At 43.0% G+C, this 27,552-nt stretch overlaps 5 protein-coding genes across 7 annotated transcripts; 2 read left to right on the top strand and 3 right to left on the bottom strand.

Annotated features, from left to right (window-relative positions):
• Positions 1 to 31: 31 nt before the first annotated feature.
• Positions 32 to 10,521, bottom strand: arsg (arylsulfatase G). Its single transcript, XM_034558311.1, is given in 13 exon segments — positions 32 to 474; positions 476 to 642; positions 755 to 845; positions 957 to 1,077; positions 3,150 to 3,258; positions 3,360 to 3,440; positions 3,545 to 3,725; positions 3,727 to 3,760; positions 7,093 to 7,239; positions 7,892 to 8,006; positions 8,158 to 8,393; positions 8,527 to 8,765; positions 10,467 to 10,521. Coding segments are annotated over 12 exon segments (1,587 nt in total). The 5' UTR covers positions 8,718 to 8,765; positions 10,467 to 10,521; the 3' UTR covers positions 32 to 360.
• On the top strand, positions 9,896 to 16,626 carry LOC117748494 (monocarboxylate transporter 7-like). Of its 2 annotated transcripts, none has more exons than XM_034558309.1 (6): positions 9,896 to 10,347; positions 11,022 to 11,262; positions 11,392 to 11,535; positions 11,668 to 11,796; positions 14,401 to 15,393; positions 15,705 to 16,626. In XM_034558309.1, exons 2-6 carry the CDS (start codon positions 11,025 to 11,027, stop codon positions 15,995 to 15,997), a joined length of 1,797 nt encoding a protein of 598 aa, XP_034414200.1. In that variant the 5' UTR covers positions 9,896 to 10,347; positions 11,022 to 11,024; the 3' UTR covers positions 15,998 to 16,626. The 2 variants fall into 2 exon arrangements, with proteins under 2 accessions (XP_034414200.1, XP_034414201.1); XM_034558310.1 differs by having other exon boundaries at positions 9,896 to 10,396.
• Positions 16,030 to 19,612, bottom strand: LOC117749081 (archaemetzincin-2). The gene is given in 7 exon segments (XM_034559294.1): positions 16,030 to 16,065; positions 17,485 to 17,710; positions 18,060 to 18,081; positions 18,370 to 18,427; positions 18,429 to 18,493; positions 19,267 to 19,457; positions 19,551 to 19,612. Coding segments are annotated over 7 exon segments (660 nt in total).
• Positions 18,910 to 21,846, top strand: si:dkey-21c1.1 (protein FAM104A-like). The gene is made up of 3 exons (XM_034558486.1): positions 18,910 to 19,646; positions 20,134 to 20,239; positions 20,518 to 21,846. The coding sequence occupies exons 1-3, from the start codon at positions 19,630 to 19,632 to the stop codon at positions 20,773 to 20,775; spliced, it is 381 nt and encodes a 126-aa protein (XP_034414377.1). The 5' UTR covers positions 18,910 to 19,629; the 3' UTR covers positions 20,776 to 21,846.
• A 43-nt stretch (positions 21,847 to 21,889) lies between these two features.
• On the bottom strand, positions 21,890 to 27,427 carry tepsin (TEPSIN adaptor related protein complex 4 accessory protein). 2 transcript variants are annotated; one of them, XM_034558483.1, is made up of 13 exons: positions 27,318 to 27,427; positions 26,771 to 26,843; positions 26,239 to 26,330; positions 25,991 to 26,084; positions 25,820 to 25,887; positions 25,651 to 25,732; positions 25,056 to 25,127; positions 24,680 to 24,871; positions 24,320 to 24,506; positions 24,114 to 24,227; positions 23,935 to 24,013; positions 23,708 to 23,842; positions 21,890 to 23,606 (listed from the first exon to the last, which is right to left on the bottom strand). In XM_034558483.1, exons 1-13 carry the CDS (start codon positions 27,354 to 27,356, stop codon positions 22,935 to 22,937), a joined length of 1,899 nt encoding a protein of 632 aa, XP_034414374.1. In that variant the 5' UTR covers positions 27,357 to 27,427; the 3' UTR covers positions 21,890 to 22,934. The 2 variants fall into 2 exon arrangements, with proteins under 2 accessions (XP_034414374.1, XP_034414375.1); XM_034558484.1 differs by having other exon boundaries at positions 24,680 to 24,868.
• Between the last annotated feature and the right edge of the window lie 125 nt (positions 27,428 to 27,552).

Raw genomic sequence — 27,552 nt, 5'->3', positions numbered from 1 at the left:
ATTTATGTTGGACACTGTTTATATCCTTTGATAAATCTCAAATATCCAACAAATAATAATAATAATAATAATAATAATAAAGCTATGGACATTAACAAGCATTAATTAATTTAATTACACTGCAACAAATGGATTTATAAATTGTAGTTTTGTCTTTACTGTCTGATATATCTTTTTTAAATGTGTTGATCTCACAACTGGTCAAAGTGCAGCCGCCTGCAACTCTTTGCAAACAAAAGCTGAGCACATCAAAAGAAGATGTTTGTCTCTAGGCCGGTTTGCGTTGACAGTGTGCTTCTCTTTCACTCTTTCAGTGTGTGTGCCTGTGTGTGTGTGTGTTGTGTGTGGTTTCCCCGCCCCTCAGCCTAGTGGGTGGCAGCGGCACACCGCCTGTGTTGGGTCACAGCAGGGCGCGGCGGATGTGTCTGTGCTGTAGTCTGCTGTGGACACAGACTTGTCGGTGGCAATGTCCCCATAACAACTTCTCCCTCCCGCGGACGACCCTCTCGGCTATCGCCTGGTATTCAGGTGTCTCGACATCCAGGGGTGTTTCCTCCGCCTCGTCGCGCTCCAGGTCAAATATCAACGGCGGGTCATGGAGTTGCTCCATTCCTGTTGCACCGCCACACGCCTCAGCTGCACCTGCAAAGAAAAGAGGATATGTGTCTAACATAACAAGCAGCGCTGCAGACACACGATAATGAGCACTGACTGTAATGTAGATTGTTTTTTGTCCTGTGGACACATTGCGTACCTGTGATGTAGAACGCTTTGTGCGTCTCTGTTCGAACTGTCTGCAGGTCACCAAACCTCCCCGCAGCGCCACTGTTCGGGTGGAACAGAAACTACAAGAAAGAAGAGAAGAACTTGTGTCCGCAACGAGAATCCTAATCCACGACCCCCACTGACAATACAGGGGAATTATTTATACAAACAAAGGAAGACTGAAAACAAACCTCATGACCAGTCTTATCACCGTGCAGGAAGATATTCGTGACGTCAATGCCATCGTAACGTCTATCTGAGGGGGGAGTTACCTCTGCCAAGGACAGAAGGGTTGGGAAGATATCCATTCCACTGCAAAAGGAGAGGAGGAGATTGTTTTGCATCATGCAGTCTTAATTTGACATCTTTGACCTGCTGGTGGCACGAGATGAAAAGTGCTGGAATCACCAAAGCCACGATTCATCCTCTCCGAGTTGCCAAGTTTCATGGCAATCCATCCAATAGTTGTGAACATATTTAAATAAAAGACAAAAAAATGCAAGTTTCAGTCTGGAAAAAAGTAGAGGACCGACCGACATTACCATCCTGTTTAGCATAGTTAAAATGTCTCTCAATGCATCTTCCTGCTCAGAGAACTATGCTTCAGTCAACAGAATTGGGTCCATCATATCTAGGAAACACTGAGTCCCGAGGTAAAAACTAAACATAGGATCAAGGACATGGGTATCTCAGGCACTGCTCTCTCCCTTTTCTCATCCTACCTCAACAACCGCACTTACCGGGTAACCTGGAGAGGATCTGTGTCTGAGCCTTGTCCTCTCACTACTGGGGTCCCTCAAGGCTCAGTTCTGGGTCCTCTCCTCTTCTCTCTGTACACCAACTCTCTCGGCTCTGTCATTCGCTCGCATGGCTTCTCCTACCACAGCTATGCTGACGACACCCAACTGATCCTCTCGTTTCCCCAATCAGAAACACAGGTAGCAGCACGAATCTCTGCCTGTCTGACTGACATCTCGCAGTGGAGGTCTGGACACCACCTGAAAATGAACCTGGACAAGACTGAACTACTTTTCCTTCCAGGAAAAGGCTCTCCTACCCACGACCAGACCATTCCCTTCAACTCTGTGTTGACTCGACCCCGACTGCCAGGAACCTCGGTGTGACACTTGACAGTCAACTCTCCCTGACTGCCGACATTACTGCGACAACACGTTCCTGTAGGTACATAATAATAATAATAATAATAATAATAATAATACATTTATTTATATAGCACCTTTAAAAACAGAGTTTACAAAGTGCTCTACATATAAGCACGGTAAAAACATAACATCAATACAAGTAAACATTTCAGAAATACATGAGGCAAATGAACACAATAGAGGAATAGAAAATTACAAATACAAATAAAGCAGAACAGACAAACTAAATAGGGGAAACAAGGGGAAACTGCATAAAAGGACGACAATCACTTAAAAGCAGTTCTATAAAAATGGGTTTTAAGAAGTGATTTAAAAGAAGCTACTGATTCTGCTAGTCTTATCCCCTCAGGTAGGTCGTTCCAAAGTCGAGGGGCTCTGATGGCAAAAGCCACGGTCACCCTTTGATTTAAGCCTTGACTTTGGAATGCCCAAAAGGGCCTTGAAGGGCCTTGAAGAGCCTTGAAGGGCCTTGAAGGGCCCCACCGGAGGATCTAAGGCTGCGAGCTGGCTCATATGGGCTAACATTTCAATGATGTAGCTTGGGGCCAGACCCAGGCGTGCTTTAAAAGTGAGCAGCAAAATCTTAAAATCAATTCTAAAACTAACAGGGAGCCAGTGGAGAGAGGCCAGGACTGGAGTCATGTGAAGCCGAGCTGCTGCATTCTGGACTAGTTGGAGGCGGGAGATGGATTTTTGATTTATGCCGGAAAGGAAGGAGTCGCAGTAGTCGAGTCGAGAGAAACATTGGTACTTGCATACCGTGCTGCGAACAGATCGGGTCCAGTCTACATGCAGGACATGGTCAGACCTTACATCCCAGCCCGTTCACTCCGCATCTACCAATCAACTTGTGACTCGGTCACTGCGAGCTAAACACTCGACAGAATTTGCTGTCCCGACTCCTCATTAGTGGAATGAGCTCCCCACTGACATCAGGACAGCAGAAAGTCTCTACATCTTCTGTCAGAAACTAAAAAACACATCTTTTCCAACTATACCTTGAATAAAACCAGATTAGCACGTCAGTAGCACTTGAATGGCACTTACTTATGATATTTTGTAGTTTGGCTTTCTTGAAGAAATGGTTTGTACTCGTGGTTGAATGCACTTATTGTAAGTGGCGGCTGGTGGAATTTATTTTTGGTATCCAATCAATTTCAGCAAACATAATGTAATGTATTTGATGGATTTAGTCTCTGCTTACTGGTCAAATGGAAGTACCTGAGCAGGGCTGAGTTGGTGGTGTTTGCAGGGATCCTCCCAGGCCAATAAGCCACTGTTGGCACCCTGTGACCTCCCTCCCAGGTGGTCTGCTTAGCTGAGCCTCCACCTAACACACAAGCAAAATATAATCTATACAGTATCAATCTCCTTCATAAAGCATGCATGAAAGGAGTTTCCAATTTCTCAGGATGTTTATTTTCATCATACCTCTGCTGGTCTGCCACTTTCCCACGAAAGGTCCCACATTTCCTGCATACCGGCACTTCTTTTCCAAGGGACCGTTGTCACCTAGACACAACGCACACACATAAGAGTGTGTTTGCGACTATTTCCAGAATAGCTATGACACTGGTAGTGTGGGAGAGCAGACATAATCCATCCAGCAGACTAACCAGTGAACCAGATGAGAGTGTTGTCTTTGTCTGTGGCATCGGATGTGCTCTTTACTGCCCCCACCAGGCTGTCCATCTCTCGCAGGCTTGCAGTGTACACTTCACTGTCGTCTGGGCGACGGCTGGTGGCGGAGGCATCTGGGAGGAGCGGAGGGGCCAGGGGATCATGCATGTGAGCCAGGCGCTATGTAGAGGAGATAGGGCTGTCCTCGCTTGCTGCAGAGACAATCAATAATGGGAACTTCAATGATTTGTACAACATAAAGCAATAACTATATATTTCTTATTTGCTAATGTTTAGTGGCTTGCATACATATGATACTGGCACCCACAACATGGCATTTAGACATTTTGCAGTACACTGCTGAAAAATTAACTGAAGTATGTTTTGTGGATTCAATCATGTTGGAAAATATTCTGTGTGCCATTCATAGATCACTGAAGAAGGTTTCCTACTTTAAAGTTCATGGGGGCAAACAAATAGTAAATGTGTAGTTTTTAACCAATTTTCTATCAATATAACTATGCTCCACTAATTAACGTTTTATATTTTCAGTCGTTTATTGGTGTGAACATACGACTGTCTCTTTTTCCTGAATATTGAATTACTCATTGTGTGCAAAGAAGAATGGGAGAAGCTGCCCAGAAATAGATGTGCCAAGCTTGTGGAATCATACCCAAGAAGACTTGAGGCTGTAATTGCTCAAGGGTGCTTCAACAAAGTATTGAGCAAAGGCTGTGAATACTTATGTACATGTTGTGTTTTCGTTCTTTATTTTAATAGATTTGCAAAAAACAGTTTTCACTTTGTCATTAGGGGTTGTTGTGTGTAGAATGTTGAGGAAAATAATGAATTTAATCCATTTTTGAATAAGGCTGTAACATAACAAAATGTGGAAAAAGTGAATCGCTGTGAATACTTTCCGGATGTGTGTGTGTGTGTGTGTGAGTGAGTAAGAGAGTGAGTGAGTGAGTGAGAGAGATTAATATATATATATATATATATATATATATATATATACATACACACACACACACACACACACATATATATTGTTCTTAATTTGAACTTAACTCAATACTTTTAAACTCTAATACAGTGCATGGCCCAATTTAAATGAAATCTGAATTAAACCTGTAAAAAACAGAAATTAGAAAACAACCATAATTGCCAAATATAATTTCAAAGAGGTTAAAACAAAGTAATTACTACTAGTGTTTAACTGGGATCAGAAATATGCCCAAGCCACATTCTAGTTACGTTTTAAACACTGAGTACACTGTTGGCTATTGAACAGTTCACATGACCCTGTAATGAAGGCAAGTTGCCAGACAGCTGCAATCAACAGGGTGTACTTGCCCTCCTCCTGTCCCTGCAAAACACACACACAACATATATTCCCGAACAACAAGTCGTGGATCACCAGTGATCTGAAAGCACTTCTTAATAAGAAGAAAGCAGCGTTCAGTTCTGGGGAAAGGGAAATGAAAGCAGCGTTCAGTTCCCTGTGCAAGGCAAAACTTTTATTGTATTGTATATATGTAACATGTTTGCTACTGCTTCACGAAATTTCCCCCTGGGGATGAATAAAGTAATATCTTATCTTATCTTATTCCCACTCATGATCAGTGGCCATACCACAAATGGCCGCTGTTGCCGACACTACATCTCCCAGAGTGCCTCACTTACCCAGCTGCAGGCACCTAATTGAGGCAGGGCTGGGAGCTTCATAAAAGACAGAGGGGAGCTGGGACATCCATGAGAAGAAAAGGAGAACAGAGGACTACGAAGAGGAGGACACCCTAACCTGGACTTTCCTGTGTTAAGTTTTTTTTGTTTAAGGAACCACTTTCTCCTCCGGGACGCTTTATGTTTATTGATGGACTTTTTTTTAAATGTTGGTTTAAATGAGTCACCCGAGTTGCCCGTGACAATAAACCGTCCTCTTTGTTTTAAACCTTCTGATTGTCCCTGTTTTTCCAGCTCTCTTGCACTGCCCCACCCAGACAGCCCGTCCATCCATCCATCCATTATCAGCCGCTTATCCGGGGTCGGGTCGCGGTGGCAGCAGGTTCAGCAGGCCGACCCAGGCTTCCCTCTCACCCGCAGCACTTTCCAGCTCATTCTGGGGGATCCCAAAGGCGTTCCAAGGCCAGCCGGGAGATATAATCCCTCCAGCGTGTCCTCGGTCTTCCCCGGGGCCTCCTACCAGTTGGACGTGCCCGGAAAACCTCTAATGGGAGGCGTCCAGGAGGCATCCTGACTAGATGCCCGAACCACCTCAGCTGACTCCTTTCGACACGAAGGAGCAGCGACTCGACTCCAAGCTCCCCCCTGATGTCCGAGCTCCTTACCCTATCTCTAAGGCTGAGCCCGGCCACCCTACGGAGGAAGCTCATTTCGGCCGCTTGTATCCGAGATCTCGTTTTTTTCGGTCACGACCCAGAGTTCGTGACCATAGGTGAGGGTTGGAACGTAGACCGACCAGTAAATGGAGAGCTTTGCCTTCCAGACAGCCCGTGACGCATACAAACACAAAAAACAAGCTTCACAAAACCTGTATTGGCAGGTTATCCAGATCAACAGCTTTATATTAAGGAACTAAACTTCCTAAGCTTCATACTGGCATTACGTAATCTTTTGGGTATCGACAAATAGGAATAAAACTCCAGTATCTTCCAAAACCAGTAAAAAAAGAGAAGCCATACCATTGCACTTCAGGGGGTTATAAATGCTGCTGATCTTCCTTCCTTGTGTTTCCCTAAATTAAACACAGGTAATAATCTCAAACTACTCAGGTCTGTTTACTGATAACAGCTGCAGAAAAAAAAAAAGACTCGGCTATGATTAATGATCAGGCTACCAATATCTCGCGTGACATTGGAGACGAGAGTTTCGTGGACTTTTTAAGAAACCTTTTGTCCTCATTTACACTGACGGACTAGGTATCGTCAGCTGCTGATCTGTGGACGACATACTGACACAAAGTAGGTCAGAAACCTATTTTCATAAAGTACATTTTTACTTGCCTCTAGACAAATTGTTTTATTTATTAGCGGTTATCAAATAAGCTTTATTTGTGTATTTATCCCTTTATTTGAGTGAATGAATCAGGAGTTTCACCCATATCCTCTAGCCACCCAAGTAAACACATGTTGTGAAATGCTGAAGTGAGTTGCTGGATTTAATTAACCGATGTGGCATTTTCCTAGCCCCAGGCCAACGGGCAGTCCTAATTGTTGAGCCCTGGCTTAATTAAACACCCAGGTTGCATAATTAGGTTGAATACAAGGTGAGCTCACGCCTTGTGATTTATACAATCATCTGTATGGAGGCACTATGAAACAGTATATCATAGTAACATGATGTTGACAGATCACACACACAAACATGCATCCCTGTTACTCCACAGACTGTATTTAGGAAATATGAGAAAGAGAGGAGATACATTTGTGTCAAATTCAAATGTCTTTTATAAATGTCACACGCGTCAGCAGTCTGATATAAATGTCTTAATGCATCGTGTTTTTTTGCAGCCGTACTGTACCTTGCATTGTGTATAATCCTGGTCGCAGCAGATTTGTATTGCTCCGTTAGGGTCCACAGGTCAAGCGGCTGCTCCACAATACTGCTGTTTTCAATCAGAGGAAGGCCCACTGTGGAATAGCAGCCTCCATGTACACTCCTCTTCAATCTAAAGCATGGGAACAATGGAGAATAATAACACGATACTTGGTATATGTTACGAGTGATTACAGGTTTTGGAACTAGTTAGAAAGGCATAGGGTAGGCATAGTGTGGCCTGATCAGACAGGAAGCACTTTGCACTATTTACCATACGTGTACCATATTGTGTTTGGTAAATAATAAGCTGGTTATGACTCCCAATGTATTAGACATAACAGTTGTGCATTCGCCACATTACGTTTTACTTTGATATGAAAGGTTTATGATTACATTTTTGCATGATCTTGTAAATCAGCAAAAACAATAACCGTTAGTTTCTCTTAAAATATGCTATCCGAATGTAGACAGGTAAATAAAAATGCAGCTGACCAACATGTATTGTGGTATTGGTATTGTGTGATGTATATTTAAATGTGTCCACAGTATATTATATTGTGTTTTTATGATATAGAAAGCTCTATATTTAATTGCACTGTTCATGTAAAATCCCAACTAGGGAGTAAAACCCCAACTAGGGAGTTGAACATTAGTGATCTCTCTGAGTTTCATGCCCAATATTGGAAATATGTGAAATTGCAACTGCCCTTTCAAATAAAGATAAATGAAATCCATTATGGCCTGAGTTGTCATATTTGTTGAGGTATGGAGCACAGACACACCTGATCACCTGAGGTCCAGATGAGTCACAGGGAGGACACTGTGGCAAATTATACCCGGGTATGTCAGTGCAGCCCATGTCATTACTGTAGGGAATACCAAGGTAGTAGTCAAAGCCTGCCAAAGAGACATCACACATTTTTACAAAAGGATACCCACGAGGTGACAAACAAAACATAGCTAACAATGGATGGTAATCGGGTTTATTTGTGTTGAATTTTGATTTGTCCATTTCTGTAGGCAATGGAAATACCAAGCTCCCAATTACCTCTGTTAGTTGGACCATATGGTCCATTGTGGCCGAGGTGCCATTTCCCAATCATGGCGGTGTAATACCCCGCTGTCTGTAGGAGGTGGGGCAAGGTGACTTCAGACAGAGGCAGACCGGCCGCAGAGCTCACAGCAAAGTTATGAGTCACGCCATTTCTCAGGCCATATCGGCCTGTCAGGATGGCAGCGCGGGATGGGGAGCAGGTGGAGGCAGGAGAATGGAAGTCTGTCAATCTGGAAGAAGTGAGGATATTTTTAAGGATACTTTTAGAGAGGTTGGGGTCACGGGATTTACACCGGACTTTGAGAATATTAAATGAAATGTAGAGCTACTTAATACATCAGAATTAAGGAATGAGTTATCGACCTTAGTCCTTGCTCCGCCATCAGGGTGAGGTACGGCGTGTTGTTGGCCTTCTCTGCAGGCTGGTAAGCATCCAGGTCACCCCAGCCAATATCATCTGCCAGTATGATGATAAAATTGGGCTTCTTACTGGGCGTGTTCACACTGGCTCCATGTCGGGACCCCGTGTGGAGCAGCAGACCACACATCAGCATCCCAAACAAAAGCAACGGGGTGAACCCTCCACCATTTTGGGTAAAGATCTGCAATGGTCAGTGAGGGGAGGTCATAAAGTGAGCACACAATTTAAACACTTAAAAATAATTGCTGTATTATACCATGGAAACAATAAACAAGCTTGTAAACAGGGATTAAGATAAATACAACCATGCTTTCCTGCCTTAAATCAATTTCTTCCTATAACCTTGTTAACATGCACAAAAAACAGAGAGATATCAGCACATACAATTGAAAGACGCAAACGGTCTGCAGAAAAGGTCTACATTTGATGGTCACTTTAGAGAGATTGCTGTCATTCCTCCAGTCAGACCGTGGAGGGATAATCAAGGTGTGGGGAGGTTGTGGAGTGGGCGTTTTGGACAATGAACCGAGGCCGAATAGAGTGGCCCAATGCCAATCTCCACCCTTACGGACTCACGGACTTTGAGGCGCGCTCCTGCTAAGTCCTTGAGAGTTGAGGGCTGTCCCACTGTCACATCGTCGAGTGTTTGAGGGCTCTCCGGCAGACCCATTTTGAGCCCTTTATGAATCCTTTCCATAAGACAGCATTAGATGCCGACTTTGCCTAAGGGAATTACCCACAATTCATTACAATGTAACGTTAAACACGCAGTTACCAATGGAAGAATGGAGACGTAAAAGAAATGGTAACAAAGAGTACGGCACATGGGTGTTCAGGCCGATAAATTACATTTACACAACAACATTAAAGATTAAAGACTGAACATGAAAACACATGAAATAAATATATATATATATATATATATATACATATATATATATATACATATATATATACATATATATATACATAAATATATATATATATATATACATATATATATGTGTATATATATATATATACACACACACATATATATATATATATATATATACATATATATATATATATATATATATACATATATATATATATATACATATATATATATATATATATATATATATATACATATATATATATATATATATATATATATATATATATATATATATATATATACATATATATATAATTATATTTTTACACAGATTTATTCATCAAACATTTCGTTTTGTTATTGAAGCTGTTTGGACAAAAACAAGTCAAACGAGTCATGGTCACGTGATATGTTGCAAAGTGTTGTCTCATTCATATTTACACCATTTCAAGCTCTCAGTCTCTCACACGTGCTGCATTTACCAGGTGACTTCAGTAAGCCCTGAGGGTTCAGGGTCTGAGGGCTTTTAGGGGGGACATTGGGACTGGGCCAGTCTCTCCCGCACCAGCCGTGAACTCAGACCTGTCCCTGGGGACTGTGGGGGAGAACACCCGGTAACCCGATCTCGTAAACCCCTCACCCCTCCAAGCACACTTCCAGGGAAGGGGGTCCGAGAACGAGAGCCCGTTGTGTCCGGCACAGCGTGTTACGCGCCTTTGAGTGTGTTCTTCCCCACGTGTGCGTGTTTGCAGAACGTACGCGCGTGCGAATGTGTCGGAAAGTTCATTGGTAGCTGCGCGAGACACGAGGAGGAAGACAGCATGAATAGTCGAGCGAATTGAGGATTAATAACGTCTCTTGGCTCTGAAACAGCTCCACGGAGGTGAGACCCGATTAACACGCGCCGCTTCGATACACACCAGTATGTTCGAGTGAGTAAAACACTGTTCATGGCGGCACGGAGATTAAATACATGGCTCAAACAGACATGCAAGTACTTACGAAGTGTGTATTTAGTTATAGTCGCCGCACTGAGCATGGCGTCAGCCGCCGCGCGTGACGTCTGGGACTATTTAACATTAGCCCCCCCTCTTAATTATGGAAATAAAGTTAATACATTGTCCTGCTATCTGTAATTACATTTTAGATTTCCATAATTACATTTATCCTTGTCAAAATGGTATTGTTAATTGTCATAATTGTAATTAAAGATATTCACAATAACATTGTTAAGAGTAGAAATTGTATTTGAAGATTTAGAGATATTTATATATTTCAAAAACTATTTAAATCTTGACAAGTTTAAGTGGACCTTAAGTGGCCGTTTTGACATTTAACATCAGGAGTGAAAATAATTGCAAATATCTGTAATCAAAAAGTATTTCAGATATCCACACTGACATCTTTCCTATACGGAAATTCTAATTACAGATATCCATAACTTTGTTCTTCCTAGGAAAAATGACACCATTTGTGTGTATTGGGCTTTTTTATTTAGGATATTTACAATTTCATCTTCACTCTACCAGTCACTAAAACTGTAATTTCTCTTTACAGGACATGGCACTGTGTGGAATGAAGGGGACACGTTTCTTGGGGCCCAATGTGTACACAGAAGCCCCTGACGGAGGCTGGGGATGGGTGGTTGCTGTGGCCTTCTTCTTGGTGGGGGCTTTCACCTATGGTACCATTAAGATCTTTGGCATCTTCCTCCAGGACCTGATGGACGAGTTTGGAGAGACCAACAGTCGGGTCTCCTGGATTGTCTCCATCTGCGTGTTTGTCATGACCTTTAATGGTGAGTACAGCTGATCGGGTTATGTGGGAGCAACCAAGTAAAGAACAGACTATAGATTGAAAATGATCATGAATTTGTGAGAATTACTGTTCCGCTGTCTACACTAAACAACTTTTAATGGGGCCTCAGGTCCTCTCTCCGCAGTGATGACGAACCGCTTTGGGTTCCAACTTGTTGTAATGATTGGAGGATTACTTATTGCATCCGGTACCATTGCAACCAGCTTTACCAGCTCCATCAATCAAATGTACATCACCTATGGTTTAATTGCAGGTATTTAATTGCTTTCTTCTTCCCTTGTCTTCCTATTTGAACAGCACATTAAGCTAATATTGTTTGAGTTTGTTTTTTAGCAGCTTGTCTATCTGAATTACAATATACAAGCTTGAATCTTTTCCACTGCAGGTCTGGGCTACTGTCTGACCTTCCTGCCCACCGTGACCATCCTTTCCCAGTATTTCACACGTCGACGGTCTCTGGTCACAGCCGTGGCCTCCACTGGAGAGTCCCTGTCCATGTTTGCCCTCGCACCAGGTAAGTGCAACGGCCCTCCACGGATGTTTTATAAGGAAAGCAATGTGATCAATTTGTTTTTTTTAGTTGTTCTGGAGTTTGCAACTCTTTAAGGCAGGGTGACCTCTACAACTTATTTAGTGATAGGAAAACGTAAGCAACGGGTTTGAAATAAAATGTGTAAAGACATATTTGTATTAGAAGATTCAGATGCCATCTTAAATGTTAAGTTTAGGCAATATTATAATTTTTTTTCTTACTGTCAAAAATGACCAAAAAAAAGATGAAACTGACCATCAATTGATTCCACTAACAAGTAATCTGTGTAGTTGTCCAAAAACTATTAAAAACACTTAAATAGCCACACTTGGACTGACATTTTTCTTACTTAACATGAACATGGGAACTGTAGTTTGATTTGAGTTAATCCCACATACTAATAAAAAGTACACAACAAATACACACTTTATTCCTGTTATTTGATAAATACCAATGCCCAGCTGTTCGAGGAAACTATTTAGCCGTAAAAAATCTGACTATGCAATATTTACCTGTTTCAAAGCCTATAGTGGGAACTAAGAGCAAAGAACAGGGCCACATTCCTCGTACGTGGTTCAACTAAGTCGATCAAATGTCCTATTATCCACCCGATGATTGAAATCAGGCTATCTCGGTTTCTCAAAGGCTGACCCGTGCTCAAACAATCAGTACTCAGGATAGTTGCGCGTTCCCGTCCTACTTCAAAAGGGGGAAGCGTCGATCACCGAAAGCATGATTTTCTAACAGCACAAAGGCAAATAAACTGAAAGGAAGAGCCTCTTTTTCTCCGCTGAGGAGCAGGAGATGATCATGAACGTATATGAGGAATTCCAGACCATAATCATGTTAACATCTAACACTGCCACCGCTGTGAGGGCTAGACAAGAAGCATGCTGCGCTCACATGAATATTCACAACGCTTTAATCGCCCGACTATTTGTGGTTTATTCATTCACTTCATTCATGCTGGAGAGGGGGCGTGGCTTATCTCTGTGGAAACAGTTATAATTTCCGCCATCCACCATGGATGAAATAACCAGTATTTCTGCTTTATACTTGTTGTGTAAATCCCACAAACGTGGGAACATCTAATGCCCTCGTGTTTGGGTTCATAACATTAATATCATATATGTATGTATGTGTATGTATATATATAGATATAGATATATCTATATATATATATATATAGATATATATATATATATATATACATATAGATAACATCACACGTAAGCTCACACAGCTCGGTAACTTTCACCGACTACGTCTGGATAACTGGATGAAAATGTGCTTTATTCACATCCATTCGTCTGTGCATTGACGTTCATGAAATCTACTCGCAACGCTTTTGGTGTGAACGCAGCATAAGTGTTGGGAAAATGTATCGGCTAATTTTAAGTGCCTCATCGCCCCAATCCATCCAATTATATTTCTTTAAATGTGCATGCTGGCAGTTGGCTTAATGGCATCATCCAATGAGATCTAAAATAATGATCTATTATAATAATGATCTATTATATAATAAGTAGATCAAAACAAGCCCAAAGAGTATCTAATTGATACAAATTATACTTATGAGGATATATGTATTGTATGCGCTTATGTATCATGTACTATATATGTGTATATATATGTATGTGTAGATGACCATATAGAACTAGGAGTTAGAATATATGTGTGCGGATCATTATGTATGTATGTATCTATTATTCATAATCAGAAATTCAATCAATTGAAGCAGTGAAAAGAAACATTATGTGTGATTCTCTCTCTTCTTCTCATGAGTCCACCTTAATGATGTTCTACAATATTCTGGAGTCGTGGACGGAGCCCGATCATTTGGCCCCAACATTTGTTATGAAGCAGGAGGAGTCACAGATCACCTAAGATGAATTACGGTCAGGTCATGGATATCGTACAGTACATGATTAGCCTCCAGCAGGCATTGCAAGGTCCATGAACCCTATTGTCAAAGACATCTGATTGTTTTTATAGCAATGTAATTTAAGGAAAATTATGCCATAAGTACCTGCACATTAATGCTGTGAAAGACTTTTCGATTGACAACATCTGGCTCGTTTGGGCCAGAGGGCGATTTCATGGCTTGAGAAGGTCTGTAAATAAATGAGGGCAGAATCGATAGCGTTCGTATAGGAAGTCATCAGGACGTGATAACGGATCTTGGCGATCTTGAACTCTCTCCCTATAAAACGCTAATCTAACTATTATCACTCCTTCATCAATGGGATCTCTGAGGAAGGGAGCTGCCAGCTTATCCACCTAACTTAAGTTAGCCTGCGCGGGAGCAGTTTCAAGTTTTTGGATGTGTTGCTATGGTGATTTTGCCAAACTTGCTTTGACGAACCGAAAAGCCTGTCTTATGTAATCTTATCCTGAAAATGATCCGGCTAACTCAGTTAGCCAGGTACGAGGAATGGGGCCCAGGTACCAAGGAACCATGTCCTCTGTTTCTTTTGGGCATTTCCAGAACAGTCTGTCACATCGCGAACCCTCCACACGTATGACCTCATTGTGTATGCTATTTTATTGATGAATACTCACTTAATACCTCCTCTTGCCCCTCAGCCTTTTCTACATTGAGGGACCATATTGGCTGGCGACATAGCATGGCAGTGATGGGAGCTTTGCAGAGCATCATAATCATCTGTGGTGCTCTGCTTCGGCCAATCGTTATCAAACCCAGATCCACCCATGAGATTGAGACTAACGCAGTGTCCTCCAAGGAACTAGAAGCTCTCTGTACATCAGAAATTGCGGAGGGCACAAACCCAGAGGACTCTATAATAAACAATACCTCACAAGCACAACAACTCTCCCATAGTCCAGACAATGACCCAACCAGAGGCTCTGAGATCACTGGGGTTTCTGGTGTCCAGTCTCTAAAGGGCCTAGATGACAGCAGCCCAGAGGAGAAGACCTTACTGCACAAAGACGCACGGAAATCTGCGGGAAACATTATGGCAGAGATTAGAGAATTTGAAATGGAGGAGAAAAACAGCGAAGATGCAGAGAAACCAGTAATGAAAGATGGGGAAATGAAATCCGGTGATGAAAAGCCATCTGCAAAGAAGTCAAAACTTCTAGATTTCTCCGTCCTCAGAGAGTGCAGCTTCATTCTCTATTCTCTGTTCGGGCTGTTCGCTACGCTCGGCTTCTTCGCCCCTCAACTCTACATCATCGAGCTGAGTGTGAGTCGAGGTGTGGGCCGGGACTTCGCCACCTACATGCTCTCCGCCATGGCGGTGGCTGAAATCTTTGGCCGATGCTCCATCGGGTGGATTCTGTCACGGGAGCGGTTCAGGAAGAAGAAGCTGTATGTGCTTCTGGCATGTGTGATTGCAATGACGGCGGATCTGGTTGGATTTACTTTAGCTACGGAGTTCTACGGCCTGGCTGTGTGCTCCTCTGTATATGGGTTCTTTATGGGAACCATAGCATGCAGCCACATCCCCATGCTGGCTGAGGATGATGTGGTGGGCATAGAGAGGATGTCTTCGGCTGCTGGAGTCTATGTGTTCATACAAAGCTTTGCTGGGCTGGCTGGACCCCCACTTGGAGGTAAGAGTCATCTTGCAGTGATACGTGTATTATAAATACTGGCTATGGTTTCACTTTACTGCCGCTTTTATCTTTTTAACACACAAGGACAGTTCAGATTTTTCTTGTAAGTGTCTCATAAACTCCACACCTTCAGTTTGTCAAAACAAATCTAGTCTCCTAGCCCAAAGTGAGATAACCCTGGCAACATCACATAATCAGGGTTATTTTCTCAGCCCCCTCAGGAGGCACTTTGCAACTATTTCCACAGGCTGAGATGTACCCCTCGTGGTTTTGTTGGAGGCCCTCTTTTAATTCTCCTCTATCCCCAGGTGTGCTGGTGGATGTGACTCAGAACTATGGATCAGCCTTCTACTCCTGTGCAGTCGGCATGGGAATCAGTGCCCTGTTCCTGGGTTGGGTGAAACGTGCGAAGAAAGGATTAATCTGTAGGAGGAAGAACTTAAAAGGCCCTGAAGACGATCATGAAAGGGAAGAGGACTCTGAGGAACTGGGTGGAGTGCACAGCCCAGACAAAAAAACTGACAGTCCTCAGGATTGCTGTGAAGTAGACGTGCAGCCGGAGGCCACGAGAGACGTCCAGGACGTTATACGTTTTGCCTGAGCTGATAAGATAGGATATGAGTAATAAAAGAGTCACACCACATGAGGGTAAAGACTACAGCGGTAGTGCTGCAGAGACACAAGAAAGAGAAAGACCAAAAGTGTTTACGATCTGAGCGCATTCTTTAGAACTTTTACTGCATAACATGTTGTGCCTTACCTGCCTAATGCACCAAACTGTGTTTTTCTAAAGTCAATGTTCTTACAAATGTTTAAAGTTAGGCTGCTAAATTAGCTTTAAGTGAGTTAAGCTTCCAATGTCAACTTAAACGCACAGATACAGCTGCAGGACATGTGTATAATAGCCTTATGAGGCTTCAATGGAGGAGCCTCAGTTTGAGATATTCCAGAGGCAAGACGTAACACTATTACTATTACTTGATGAACTAATAACTGCCGGCAAACAATACCATAACGAGGCAGGCAAACTGTGATGCAAGTGTAGCTGTGAAAGCCATAAATTGTCATTAAAAGTGTTGATTTTTAATCAAACTATCAGCAAGCTGAGAATACAATGTTATATTATATGAGATGTCAAAATCAAGCTCTTTTTGTCATGAACATGTGTGAGTCTGAACCCCTTTATTAGGTTTAAGGTTTTTTTTTTAATAAACTTCCACTCAAAACTAACTCATTCATCATTTTGATTTGATATACTTTAACATATACATATTTTATGTACATATTGCGTCTTTAGATAATTTAGATTCTGAAAACGTATTAGAATGAACTCAGCATTTCATTCTGCCTGGAAACACAAGTGCCATTTGACCTTTCTAAATCAATACAATATACACCTTATTAAGTCTCTAGTGGTCCTGAAATTGTGTGTCAGTCAAGAAAAACTAGGATTTTGTTTTGCATTCAAATAGCAGCAAAAATGTTAAGCACATATTTTAAATGGTATCCATGAATATGTCAGAGTTGTAGGAAAATTACTTTTTTTTATCTAGATAAGAACAATAGTTTATCTTTTTCCCAGTATGCCAAGGCACCTGTCTGGGTGTCTGAAAGGCTTCAGTGGTTTTGGAAAAGAGGAATACCGACTGACAGGCAGAGGCTCCTCTGGTCTGGATGTCTGACTGGTCTGTGCAGTCAGGCCTGTCGACCATAGGATGTACAAAAAATAACATAAAGGCATCTAAATTGTGTCTTTGCCTTACTTTGTGAACGGAATCAAGCCTTAATCAAAATGACACGGGAGAAAATGTCCCAAAAAACTTTTATATATATATATTTTTCCACAGAAGTGTAAAGCACATTTATGTATTCTATTTGTGTCGATGATTCTTAGAAACCTACTGGTACTTACTGGAACTGAAATATACAGAAGTTCAAATTCAACACGTCATGAGAGATTGTCATGATGGTGGTCGTTTCATAACTAGGTTGTACTACTATACTGTATGTTATTGTCAACTGTAAACGATTAAAAATAGATGAATTTGGGTTTATCGTCTGTTTTCTATGAAGAAATGTTTTTTTTACCTTGTATCTTTTGGATATTATGAAACAGATAGCGACCTGTAGCTTCCGAAGGCAGGTGGGACAGAAATCCAGCGGTCTGCGATCAAACTCCTCCAGGTGGTTGGAGCCCTGCATGACACAGCTACACCACTGGCAATGCTTTATTCCAAACATGTAGCCAATCTCATGGGTCATTGTCTTTAAAGAAGTATCTTTCATCAGAGTTTTCTGACAAAAAGAAAACAACCTGCTATATTGAGTGTTTTTATCAGTACTATTGAACAAATAAAGGGATGGAGGACGTTTGAAAAGACCACTCAAAGGTTAAGAGTACACACATTGATTGAGTGGTGTAGCGTGTGTGTTAGAAGCCTTGCAGGATCGCAGCAGCAGGGTTTCAATTCAATTCAATTCAGTTTATTTTGTATAGCCCAATATCACAAATTACAAATTTGCCGGAGAGGGCTTTACAATCTGTACACATACGACATCCCTGTCCCAGGACCTCACATCGAATCAGGAAAAACTCCCCAAAAATAACCTTTCACAGGGGAAAAAGGGAAGAAGGTAGAGAAGGCTGTAGAAGGTCATCATACCTGGCAAAGCTGAAAACACCCAATCCTGCAAGCACGGTTGTGAGGATTAAGGGAACAAAACAAAAATCTCTCCTGCATTGTATGTTTTTCACCTAGCACCATCTTGTGGCAGCTCGGCCACATTACATAATCAGAGGCAACTGATGCTCATGAGTATGATTCACTTTGTTTCTCTCTCCTTTGATATTTTTGTTTGGTATTTCAACACATGTACAGTATGTTGAGGTGCATAGTAACGCAATTATTATTGATCATTATTAATCACAGAGAAAGTTAGATTTTCTTAGAAGTGGCATTGTGGTAGAAATCTCCCCAATGCTGAGAGAAGCCACTCCAAACACAAAGTTCCAGGAATCTTTGGGTTAGAGGGTCATTCATTGTGATTCCAACAGCATCTTTTGGTTTCCTATTCCACAGGAATCGTAACAAGTCCCCTAATTTCCACGAGAAAATAATAATAAGAAAAACAAAATGATGCAACGGTCCAGTTGGAGATCACTGCATTGCACCCTTCATCCTCTTGCATTTTTATTTTTTACACACACACACACACACACACACGCACACACACACACACGCACACACACACACACACACGCACACGCCCTCACGCACACGCACGCACGCACACACGCACACATACACGCACACGTTTGTAACCACACTTCCGTTCGAGGACGCAACATCTTCACCTCGACACTCTATTATAATCCTTATTTTACGACAAATTAATGAATTCATGTGTTAGAAAAAAACATAATCTGTTCCAATATTTAGAAGTTTACTAGTTCACCATGGAGGCACCAGGGTGAGACCGGAATCCATTTCCGGTTTGTACATATTCCGATGACGTCAGGTAAACAGGGGGCGGAGCTCCTTTAAGGAAACATTGACGACCAGCGAAGGAGACAAGCCTGCTGCTATGGCACGCCTAACGACCTCCTATTATCGGTTATCCTCCTCCGAGCGAAATTAAAAATACATTTCAAACTTTTCTTATTTAGTTCCTTGAATTGGAGCCGCGTCAAGTGCGGTGAACGACGGCCGCGGGACGGAATACGAAAGCGGAAGAACTTTCCGCGAGCGTAACGTTCGCGCAGCGCAGCGGTAGTTAGCTCAAGTAGTTAGCTGGTATCGCGTCGCACGGGAGCAGCTAGCCGGCTAGCTCGCTGTCATGCCGGGAGTTTCTCGAGATTTTACTGCGTACCCGAGAATATCTCGCAGTTAGCTGCTTCGCTCCCAGACGCCCAGCAGCGGGTTGTTCCACCCCCACCGAGACGCAGGCAGGGCGGACTGGACTTGGAACAGTGACAGGTCTGAACTAACGGCTGAGGCTCGTGCTTTCCATAAGGGGACCTGTGCTTCAACCGTCGGTCTCGCTCACACGTCCGAGACTTTCTGAGGATATAAGAGCGAGCTCGCCACACTGGAGTTTCTACGAAATGGTCGTGGAGCTGTAACAAGCTTTAACATCTGATATCTCAATCCGACTCAAAAGGAGTGTCAACCTTTCTCTTTGCCCCCCCCGCTCCCTTGTCCCCAAAAAAAGACATCCGTCAACACTGCAGAAATGCTGACAGACAGCAGGTAACAAGAATAACCGTTTTTACACATCTTTCATTAATAGAGGCTAATTATTACAACATTACATTTGGTCAATTGTGTCACTGCTGTAATGCAACATGTTAACTCCGGCATCTATTTCAGGAATCAGAAGCTAACATTAAGACAGTTATATATATATATATATATATATATATATATATATATATATATATACATACACAATGTTGTATGTTTAATATATAGATATACGACTCCAGTGAAGGTATGTTAATCAATGTGTTCTCATAAAGGGAGTGCCACATGTCTGATCATATAACTGCCCAAGTGTGAGTTGCTATTTTTGGTTCCTCTTCATTTTCTCTCTTTCTGGTACTCTTCCTTTCTCCACCCAATCTCTTCCCCCCTGCCTGCATCGCTTCTGTCACACTCCCTCCTTCACTCTTATGCTCACTTTGCTGTCCTCTGCACTCACTTTTCTCGATGCTTCTTCCATTTCTGTTTTTCACAGGAAGCGACACCATAGCTGTGGCAGTGAGGAGGACCAACAGCTGAGTTCTCAGGCCAAGAGGTCAGGGGTGGGTCCCAGCCTGCTCCTGTCAGATTTGGATTCAGAGGTGAGATTGACTTGACTGTTACATTTGTTGTTAGACCAAAAAAAGTCTTCTTTTGAGAGGGGCAAAATCTGCCAAGGTCATTTATTTTCCATCTAATATAAAGCCTATTGACTGTAGACGGGGCAAGCAGCCTGAAATCACGTGTATAAATAAATGCAACTCTGCGTCGTAAATGCAATGCACCACCGTCAGGAAAAGCACTGAATGTTTTATTTACAGTATCTGCATCCATCCATGAAGCTACAATTCAGAGCCCATCTCTGTTCTGGTTTTTACAGTCTTCCAGCAGCGACAGCAGTAATGGCATCAGTAGTCCAGAGAGAGCAATAGTGGCCACCACCAGGCCATGCATACACAGCCAGAACAAATGCATCACCCAGTGCTCCCTCAGCCCAAAGCCTGAAGACTCTGGTAGTTCCTTGCAGCATGGTTTCCATGGTGATGGCAGCAGTGTCTCTTACGACGACATCAACAGAGTCCTGAGGGAGGCGCACTTCAGTAGTCTGCAGACCAGAGAGCGTCCAGGCTCAACATGACTGTGACCTCTGATCCCTCTCCTGACCCTTTGTCCCTCGCCCATCAGTGGTGACACTACTGGCACGGTGGCTCCTCCTTGAACGCCTCAAGGAACACATTTGGGTCAGAGGGAAGGGGATGATGTGTGGGGAGGTTTACAGATTTTGGGCACAATGGCTCATCCCCACTTCACCATGTACCATTTGTAAAGACCATAAGCACATCTGCTGTTCCATGGCCCAGCCACTGTGGTTTTCTGTGCAGTATTGATGTGTGTGTGTGTGTGTGTGTGTGTGTGTGCGTGTGTGTGCGTGCACGCACCCTGTGCACTTTATAAAGAGAAATCATGCTCTTTACATGCGTGCGTTGATGCGTGGACATTGTCATTGGTGCTAATCTCAAGAAACGTGCGATGATCCAAAGTGCTTGCGAAACTAAATAAAGCTAAGCACTTTACTCAATAACTCCTCATTCTGTTTACTTTGACTGGGGAGGTCAGCCGCTTGTTTGTGTCTGTGAAGTGGGAGATGTTGCGATCCCATTCACAAAGGAAGTTCATGTAGGCCATAGGATTCACTCCCAAGGAGCATTATTAAAACAATCCAGTAAAATATAATTTCAGGCCGTCATTGTTTTCTCTAACCAAAGTGAAAGTTAAATTATAGTGCATTTGCAGTTACTTTTACTAAGACTGTGGCAGTTCAGTGGGTTCAAGGTAATGGAAAAGAGATTCTTCATGAGCCTCACCACCAACATCCAACCTCAGATTAGATCCCGGCTAATTATAGAGCTGTGAGAGCGGGCACCGGAGTGTAATGCTCAGCGCCGGGCGTCTCACCCACACAGCCTCAAGAAAGAGCTTTCAAAACCAGTTTGTAACTACGTGTTTACGTTAACATTTTACACATCCTGTGTGTGTGTGTGTGTGTGTGTATGCGTATGCGTCATACACCCATCAGCTGTACTTGGTTCTGTATGGTTCAATATGACCAGTACACTGTGTTGCAAATAAAATGAGATGTGAAAGTGATTCATATTTTATGTACATTTTCAAATCATTTGGCATTGAAATAAAGCGTTGCTGAAAGTGATGTCACAGACGCCATTTAAATACAGTATAACAAGTCATTTGTGTAGTTGTTAGTGCTGTAACCAAATTACAGCAGGTTTTATTGTTCCTCAGCTCAGCTATTGCCAAAGCTTAGCTTGCGTTCACAGAAACATCACACAGCACTAGCGTTCATTGTACATATCGGTAGGTTGGATTACCATTTTGGCATGTCGTGTGTACTACATTCCAGTCCTCAACACCCCAGTGGAGAATGTAAATGGAACAGCAACAGTGAGATAGTGAAGGTAATCTGCCTCGTATTTGGTTACAGAAACAACCGCTCATTAAATTGCTATTTTGCATTATGCTGATGGCAGAGGTTTTATTGAACACAATGCCACACAAGTTATGCACACACATCTCAATAAGAAATTCTTCCATAAGTTATCCACTAGTCTTCGATCATGCACTCTACAACCACTCATGGGTTTGTTTTTATTGTTACATGGGAGACAATAAATCATTTGTAAACCAAGTCGTAACATTGACCAAAAATATGGAAGACAACTCCTCATTTGTAGGTTTATGAGACCATTAGAAAAGCAACTGTAGTGCAAATTACAAATCGAGGGATTCTCCCTCAGAGGTTTAGGACGTGCTGCAGAGGCGAGAAGTCGTTTCAGTTCGCTAAAAGGAATCCTGAGATAAAGCAACTGTCAATAATAACATGTAAGTCAAGGCAAGTATTCTTGTTTAACACTTTTCAGAAATGAGACTTCAGCATAGCTTACAGACCAGTCCTCGCATAAGAGAGTGTAGGGGGTTATCATGCCAACTGTGGATGGCACTCACTCTAAAAGGACAACAGTTATGGTTCCTAAATCTGTCTCTCAGGCCAGTCCACTGCTTAATGCAAGTTCCAAGGAGGCACCATACAGAAAAAAAAAAAAACATAATGTAAATCTGCTGTCTATATATAGTTCCACGCTTACAGATCCGATCTTGGTTTATAAAATTAAATAGATTTCTAAAAGTATATACACACACACACACACACACACACACACACACACAATGACATCATTGGTTTTGAACTGACAGTTCCAGCTGTACAACGTTGGTCTGTGGTCAAAAGTTAAGAAACGTGAAGGCCGATACTGGTTGACTGCTGTCAGATGCAACTGTATTGCTAATAAAAGGAGACTCATCACTGGTTTTATTGATGTCAATACTGTTATGCACAGCTAGATTCTCCCTTGAGCGGTCGTCGCCTGTCATGTCCGTCTCTGTCTGGGACGTCCCTCTCGTACACAGGGGCCTCCCCTGAGCCACCAGCTCCATACCGCTGAACAGGGACAGTCGGCCCAGACATGCCTGCTCACTCTGGGGCTCAGCACGGTGGGAAGAGCTCCTGTTTGTGTGAAGTTCCGATTCCTCAGCAACCAATTTAACCTCAGCCGTCCTGACTGGCTCCGACTGGTTTTGCACCAACGCACGCAGAATGGGAGACTGTTTCTCCTCATCGCAGTCGTTCATCAGCTCCCCTGAGAGGTCTCTCTGGTCCAAGAACAGACTAGAGTGGGAAGATGGGTGATTTGGTGGATGGGGGACACCAGTGGGTGAGATGTCAGGCTGATAATGGTTGAGGGTGGGATTGCCAGCAGAGTGGTCTGGAAGTAAAGGGTCCGAGTGGGTAGCTGAGGTAAGCGGATTAGTTGTTGCCTGGTGGCTGTTGTTCGCTGTATCCCGTCTTTGAGCGTGTACAGTTCCACCCATCAGAGCCTCAAACTGTCGCAGGATCTGGTAAGAGGAGATAGGCACAAAAATAAATAAATACACCCTTATTTTGAGTATCCTTTGTGTCTTCACCATTTTGGCTCCCTTTAGGTTTCTTACAGTACCTTGGTGGCTTTGTTGGCCACAGGTCCTGGAGCCCCCTCACTCAGCTGGCGGAGCCTTCGTTGCGTAGCTCCGAACATTTGTTCCAGAGAAAGGAGGTCAGAGGTCAGGAGGCATGCTACAGCAGACAGTGCCCGCTGCAGGTTGGGAGGAAAAGAGAGATCTATATTAGCATCGCATTCTATAATTAAGAAAACCTTAAATCGCCAATAAATCTAACCATTGTTACCATCTTAACAGTGTTTGAGGGATCTTGAAGCCTGCTCGAGAGCAACTCCACCACAACCTCACAGTTTAGAATGGAGCACCTGACGGATCAAATGAGACAGGAATGATTTTAAAAAACTGACAATTAATACTGTTAATAAAAGGGAGACTCTGGAGTATTCTCAGTTTAAATGCACTGACTCTTTAATGAAGTGCTGGCTCTCCTCTCTGGACAGGAACACTCTGGATCCTTCAGTCAGTCTGCTGATCAGCGCCACCTCCTGGCCACAGTCCCCCAACTGCAAGGCTTCCACCCTGAAGGCCAGAAGAAGTGTGAGATTCAGAGACTACACTACCTCTCCAATGCGATTATGGTGCAATTCAGGCAGGTCGACTCTGCCACTCACCTTTCTGATAGGTCCCCACTGCTCTCTCTACTGGCCCCCGATTGGCTCCCGGTACCAGCTGACTTGCTGCCCAAAGAGGCCCTGCTGTTAGCTGCGATATCCTGAGAAGAGTTGTGAGAGGAGCTGTTGCTGCTGTCGGTCTCTTCCCAGCCGCCTCCCACCTGCCCTGGACATCGCTGGATCGATGCTGCCGTGAAGACACACGGTAGTAAATAAAAAGGTATAATCAAACTCAAATACGTCTTGACATGCTGCTACAAAGAGAGCTGGTAAAGGGTTCATACGTAAATACATTTAAGATTCACTCTTTCCATTTAGAAACCCAAGCCCACGTTGCCATCACCTACGTTTACGTCTCACCTGTTGGTGTGCGAGCAGGCAGGTTATAGGCACACGCAGGCACAGCCACCTCTATGGGTGCGGACGGCGCAACTATGGCCCGGTAATGGTTGTCATGGAGACGGATGCCCTGGTGTTCAGTTGGGGGAAGGACAGCACTGGCCACTACCTCTGCAGCTTTCTGGATCTTATCCAGTAGTGAGTCACTGCCTGCTGGTAGGAGCAGGTAAAGACAACAAAAAAAAAGGGTCCAGAAATGAACACAGAAGCTTAACTGGATTTGTATCAGTGTTCAGTGTTCAGTGTTCAGTGTTCAGTGTTCAGTGTTCAGTGTTCAGCGTTCAGTGTTCAGCGTTCAGCGTTCAGTGTTCAGTGTTCAGTAGTCTATATCCATCACCTGTCTCCTGCTTCCCTGGACTGTATCCAAAGCCCTGCATTCCTGACCTGTGGGAAGTTGCTGAGCCCATACCTGGACAGAAAGACACAGGAGACCTCTTGCACTCTGGGCTTTTAGTTCACAAAATACAAATAACATGATGAAAGTTATTTTAAAAATTCAAGCTCCTCATCAATCTTATAAATCAAGCTCTCGCTAATATTTCAGACGTACACTATCATTATATACAACAATAGGAATGAGTTGCGACAATTTTGATTTGTTTTCGAGTTGGTTAAATGCCTGAATTTGTTAGGCTCCATATATACATTTAGACGGTTATTGAGATAAATAGCAAATAAGAAGTCTATCTGGTCTTTAATTGCAGCCCTACACAGCCCTGGTACATCTGCACAGGTGTTCTCACGTGTGACTGATTAGTCCTGTTCTTTGGACTGTCACATCATTTCCAGTAGAGCTGTGCCCAAATTCAGTCTGAGCAGAAGTCTTCAGGGCATTTCAGCTATTGATGGGTTTTTCAAAAAAGACTATACCTAAATAAATGTTGTAAAGAATTTAACGGCACCTATTGTATTACTCGTTATTCATCACTCACCCATTGTTGGGAGGGCTAGGTTGAGCGGAGACACACCGTCTTTAGTGGAAATGATATCTGTGAAAAGCAACCTGGCCACTTCCTGCAAACAGAAAAAGTGTAAATTGAGTGTGTTTGCCGAGCTGTCACAGATATGATTGACATGATTTAACTACAGCCGGATGCTCACCTGTGCTGTATTTCTCACTTTCTGGTACAATGCTGTGCCATGGATGGGATCAGGAGGGCCACTGTAAACTTAAAAAAGGCGAAACACCCGACAGCGAGTGAATATTGCGAACAACAAAGCGGCCACAGGGTGATAAGAGTTCCATATCGCTGAAAGGGGCCAATGTCTAACCTGATGCCTGCTGGATGAACGTGGAGTTCCTTCGAAGTTCTGTGAGGAAATGGTTTGAGCCATGACCACAAAGATGGACAAAGATTTTCAGCACCTAAAATACCAGCAACATAAGCAGAACCTCGAGTTACTCGCAGACAGGAAAGGGATACAAATCATTTAAAACTTTTTTTATGGCAACATGTCACAGCTCCACTTTAAAGTTTCATGTTACAGACCGAAACTAGGATAATAGTCACTGTTCGTACCTTAAGTTTGACATGACAGGACTCCACCTGCAACCGCTCCAGAAGGTACTCCAACAAACACTGACTGCAACCTGAAGACTCGTGGGAGATTTCTACAGTATGCTGATGGTTAAGGATATTACCATCATAGCACGTGAGAATCAGTATGTCGGATTCGAGAAAAGTGATTATTTGCTGGTTAAAATACCAGAACACAACAACTTAACTATGAAGAGCACTTGACTGCTGTCCTGTTTTATCATGAACTTACTGAAGTGCTTCAATTTTTACCGACTCCTGGTCAGGATAATAAACTTTTTGACAAACTGCTTTTGGATGATAATATAAAACCATGGATGGATTCGCATCCAGTTATTTTACCTGAAGAGTTTTCATTGGTAGGATTTCTGGAATACAACATGACTTCTATGATCAATCGGCATTTGAGCGCTTTACTAACTTTACATTAAAAAAGGGAGAGCTTTGACACGTTAAAATCAATGGATTCCAACCATTTGTCCACAGTGGTACAACAGAAGCTGGCAAAGGATACTTCCAATTTCTTGGAAAAGATAACCAGGACAGGGGGTTTCATTGTCTGCTGTAGCCTTCATCAGAGTTGGGACCTTCAGTCGGTGGAAAGGATGATGGTAAAAAAAAAGAAAAAAGAATCATACAAGTTCAAAGCTGACACTAAGCGATCTCGTATCCCATGAACATTGACCAGTCCACAACCAAATACCCGTGTATTAAGTTTGATTCACGGCGAAACACAGACTGAGGGTGGACACACACGTGACATGACACCAGAGTGAGTACCAGGTTAGCTTTGGCCAAACAGACCGGTATAACAATGCTGAATGACCCTGTCCGCTGCTTTAAGAATTCAACGAAACAAGCTGGCAGGTCAACAGGAACATGACATGAAATGCAACCGGCAAATGTGTTTCTTCTTACTGTTAGCTAGCAGGCTACTAGCAAGCTAGTGCTGGGCCAACTTAACAGATACAAACAGACACGCGAACGTACGTCATACTCGTCTCGTGCCGTTCAGCTGTAACTCGTGTTGACAAGAAGTAATGGCCGAACACAGCACTTACTTTCTGAAGAAAAGCCAGTCGTTCCATAAATGTTGCCATGATTTAGCAATCCTTGCTGCGGGTTTACTCATCTTCCTCCGAGGGGTACGAGGGGAAGGCGGTGTTCGAGGTGACAGCTAGCCAATCACAGAGCAGCAAGTAGCAACCCCCAGCGTCTATTGGCGTTCTGGTTACGCCTACGCTAAAAAGAAACCGGCGAATCAACTTCAGGGAAACTTGACGCTGACTATTTGAT

The sequence above is a fragment of the Cyclopterus lumpus genome, chromosome 19 (genome assembly GCF_009769545.1).
Source record: "Cyclopterus lumpus isolate fCycLum1 chromosome 19, fCycLum1.pri, whole genome shotgun sequence".
NCBI classification, from domain to species: domain Eukaryota; kingdom Metazoa; phylum Chordata; class Actinopteri; order Perciformes; family Cyclopteridae; genus Cyclopterus; species Cyclopterus lumpus.
The sequence above is the reverse complement of the archived record's forward strand: the minus strand, read 5'-3'. Positions and strand labels throughout refer to the sequence as shown.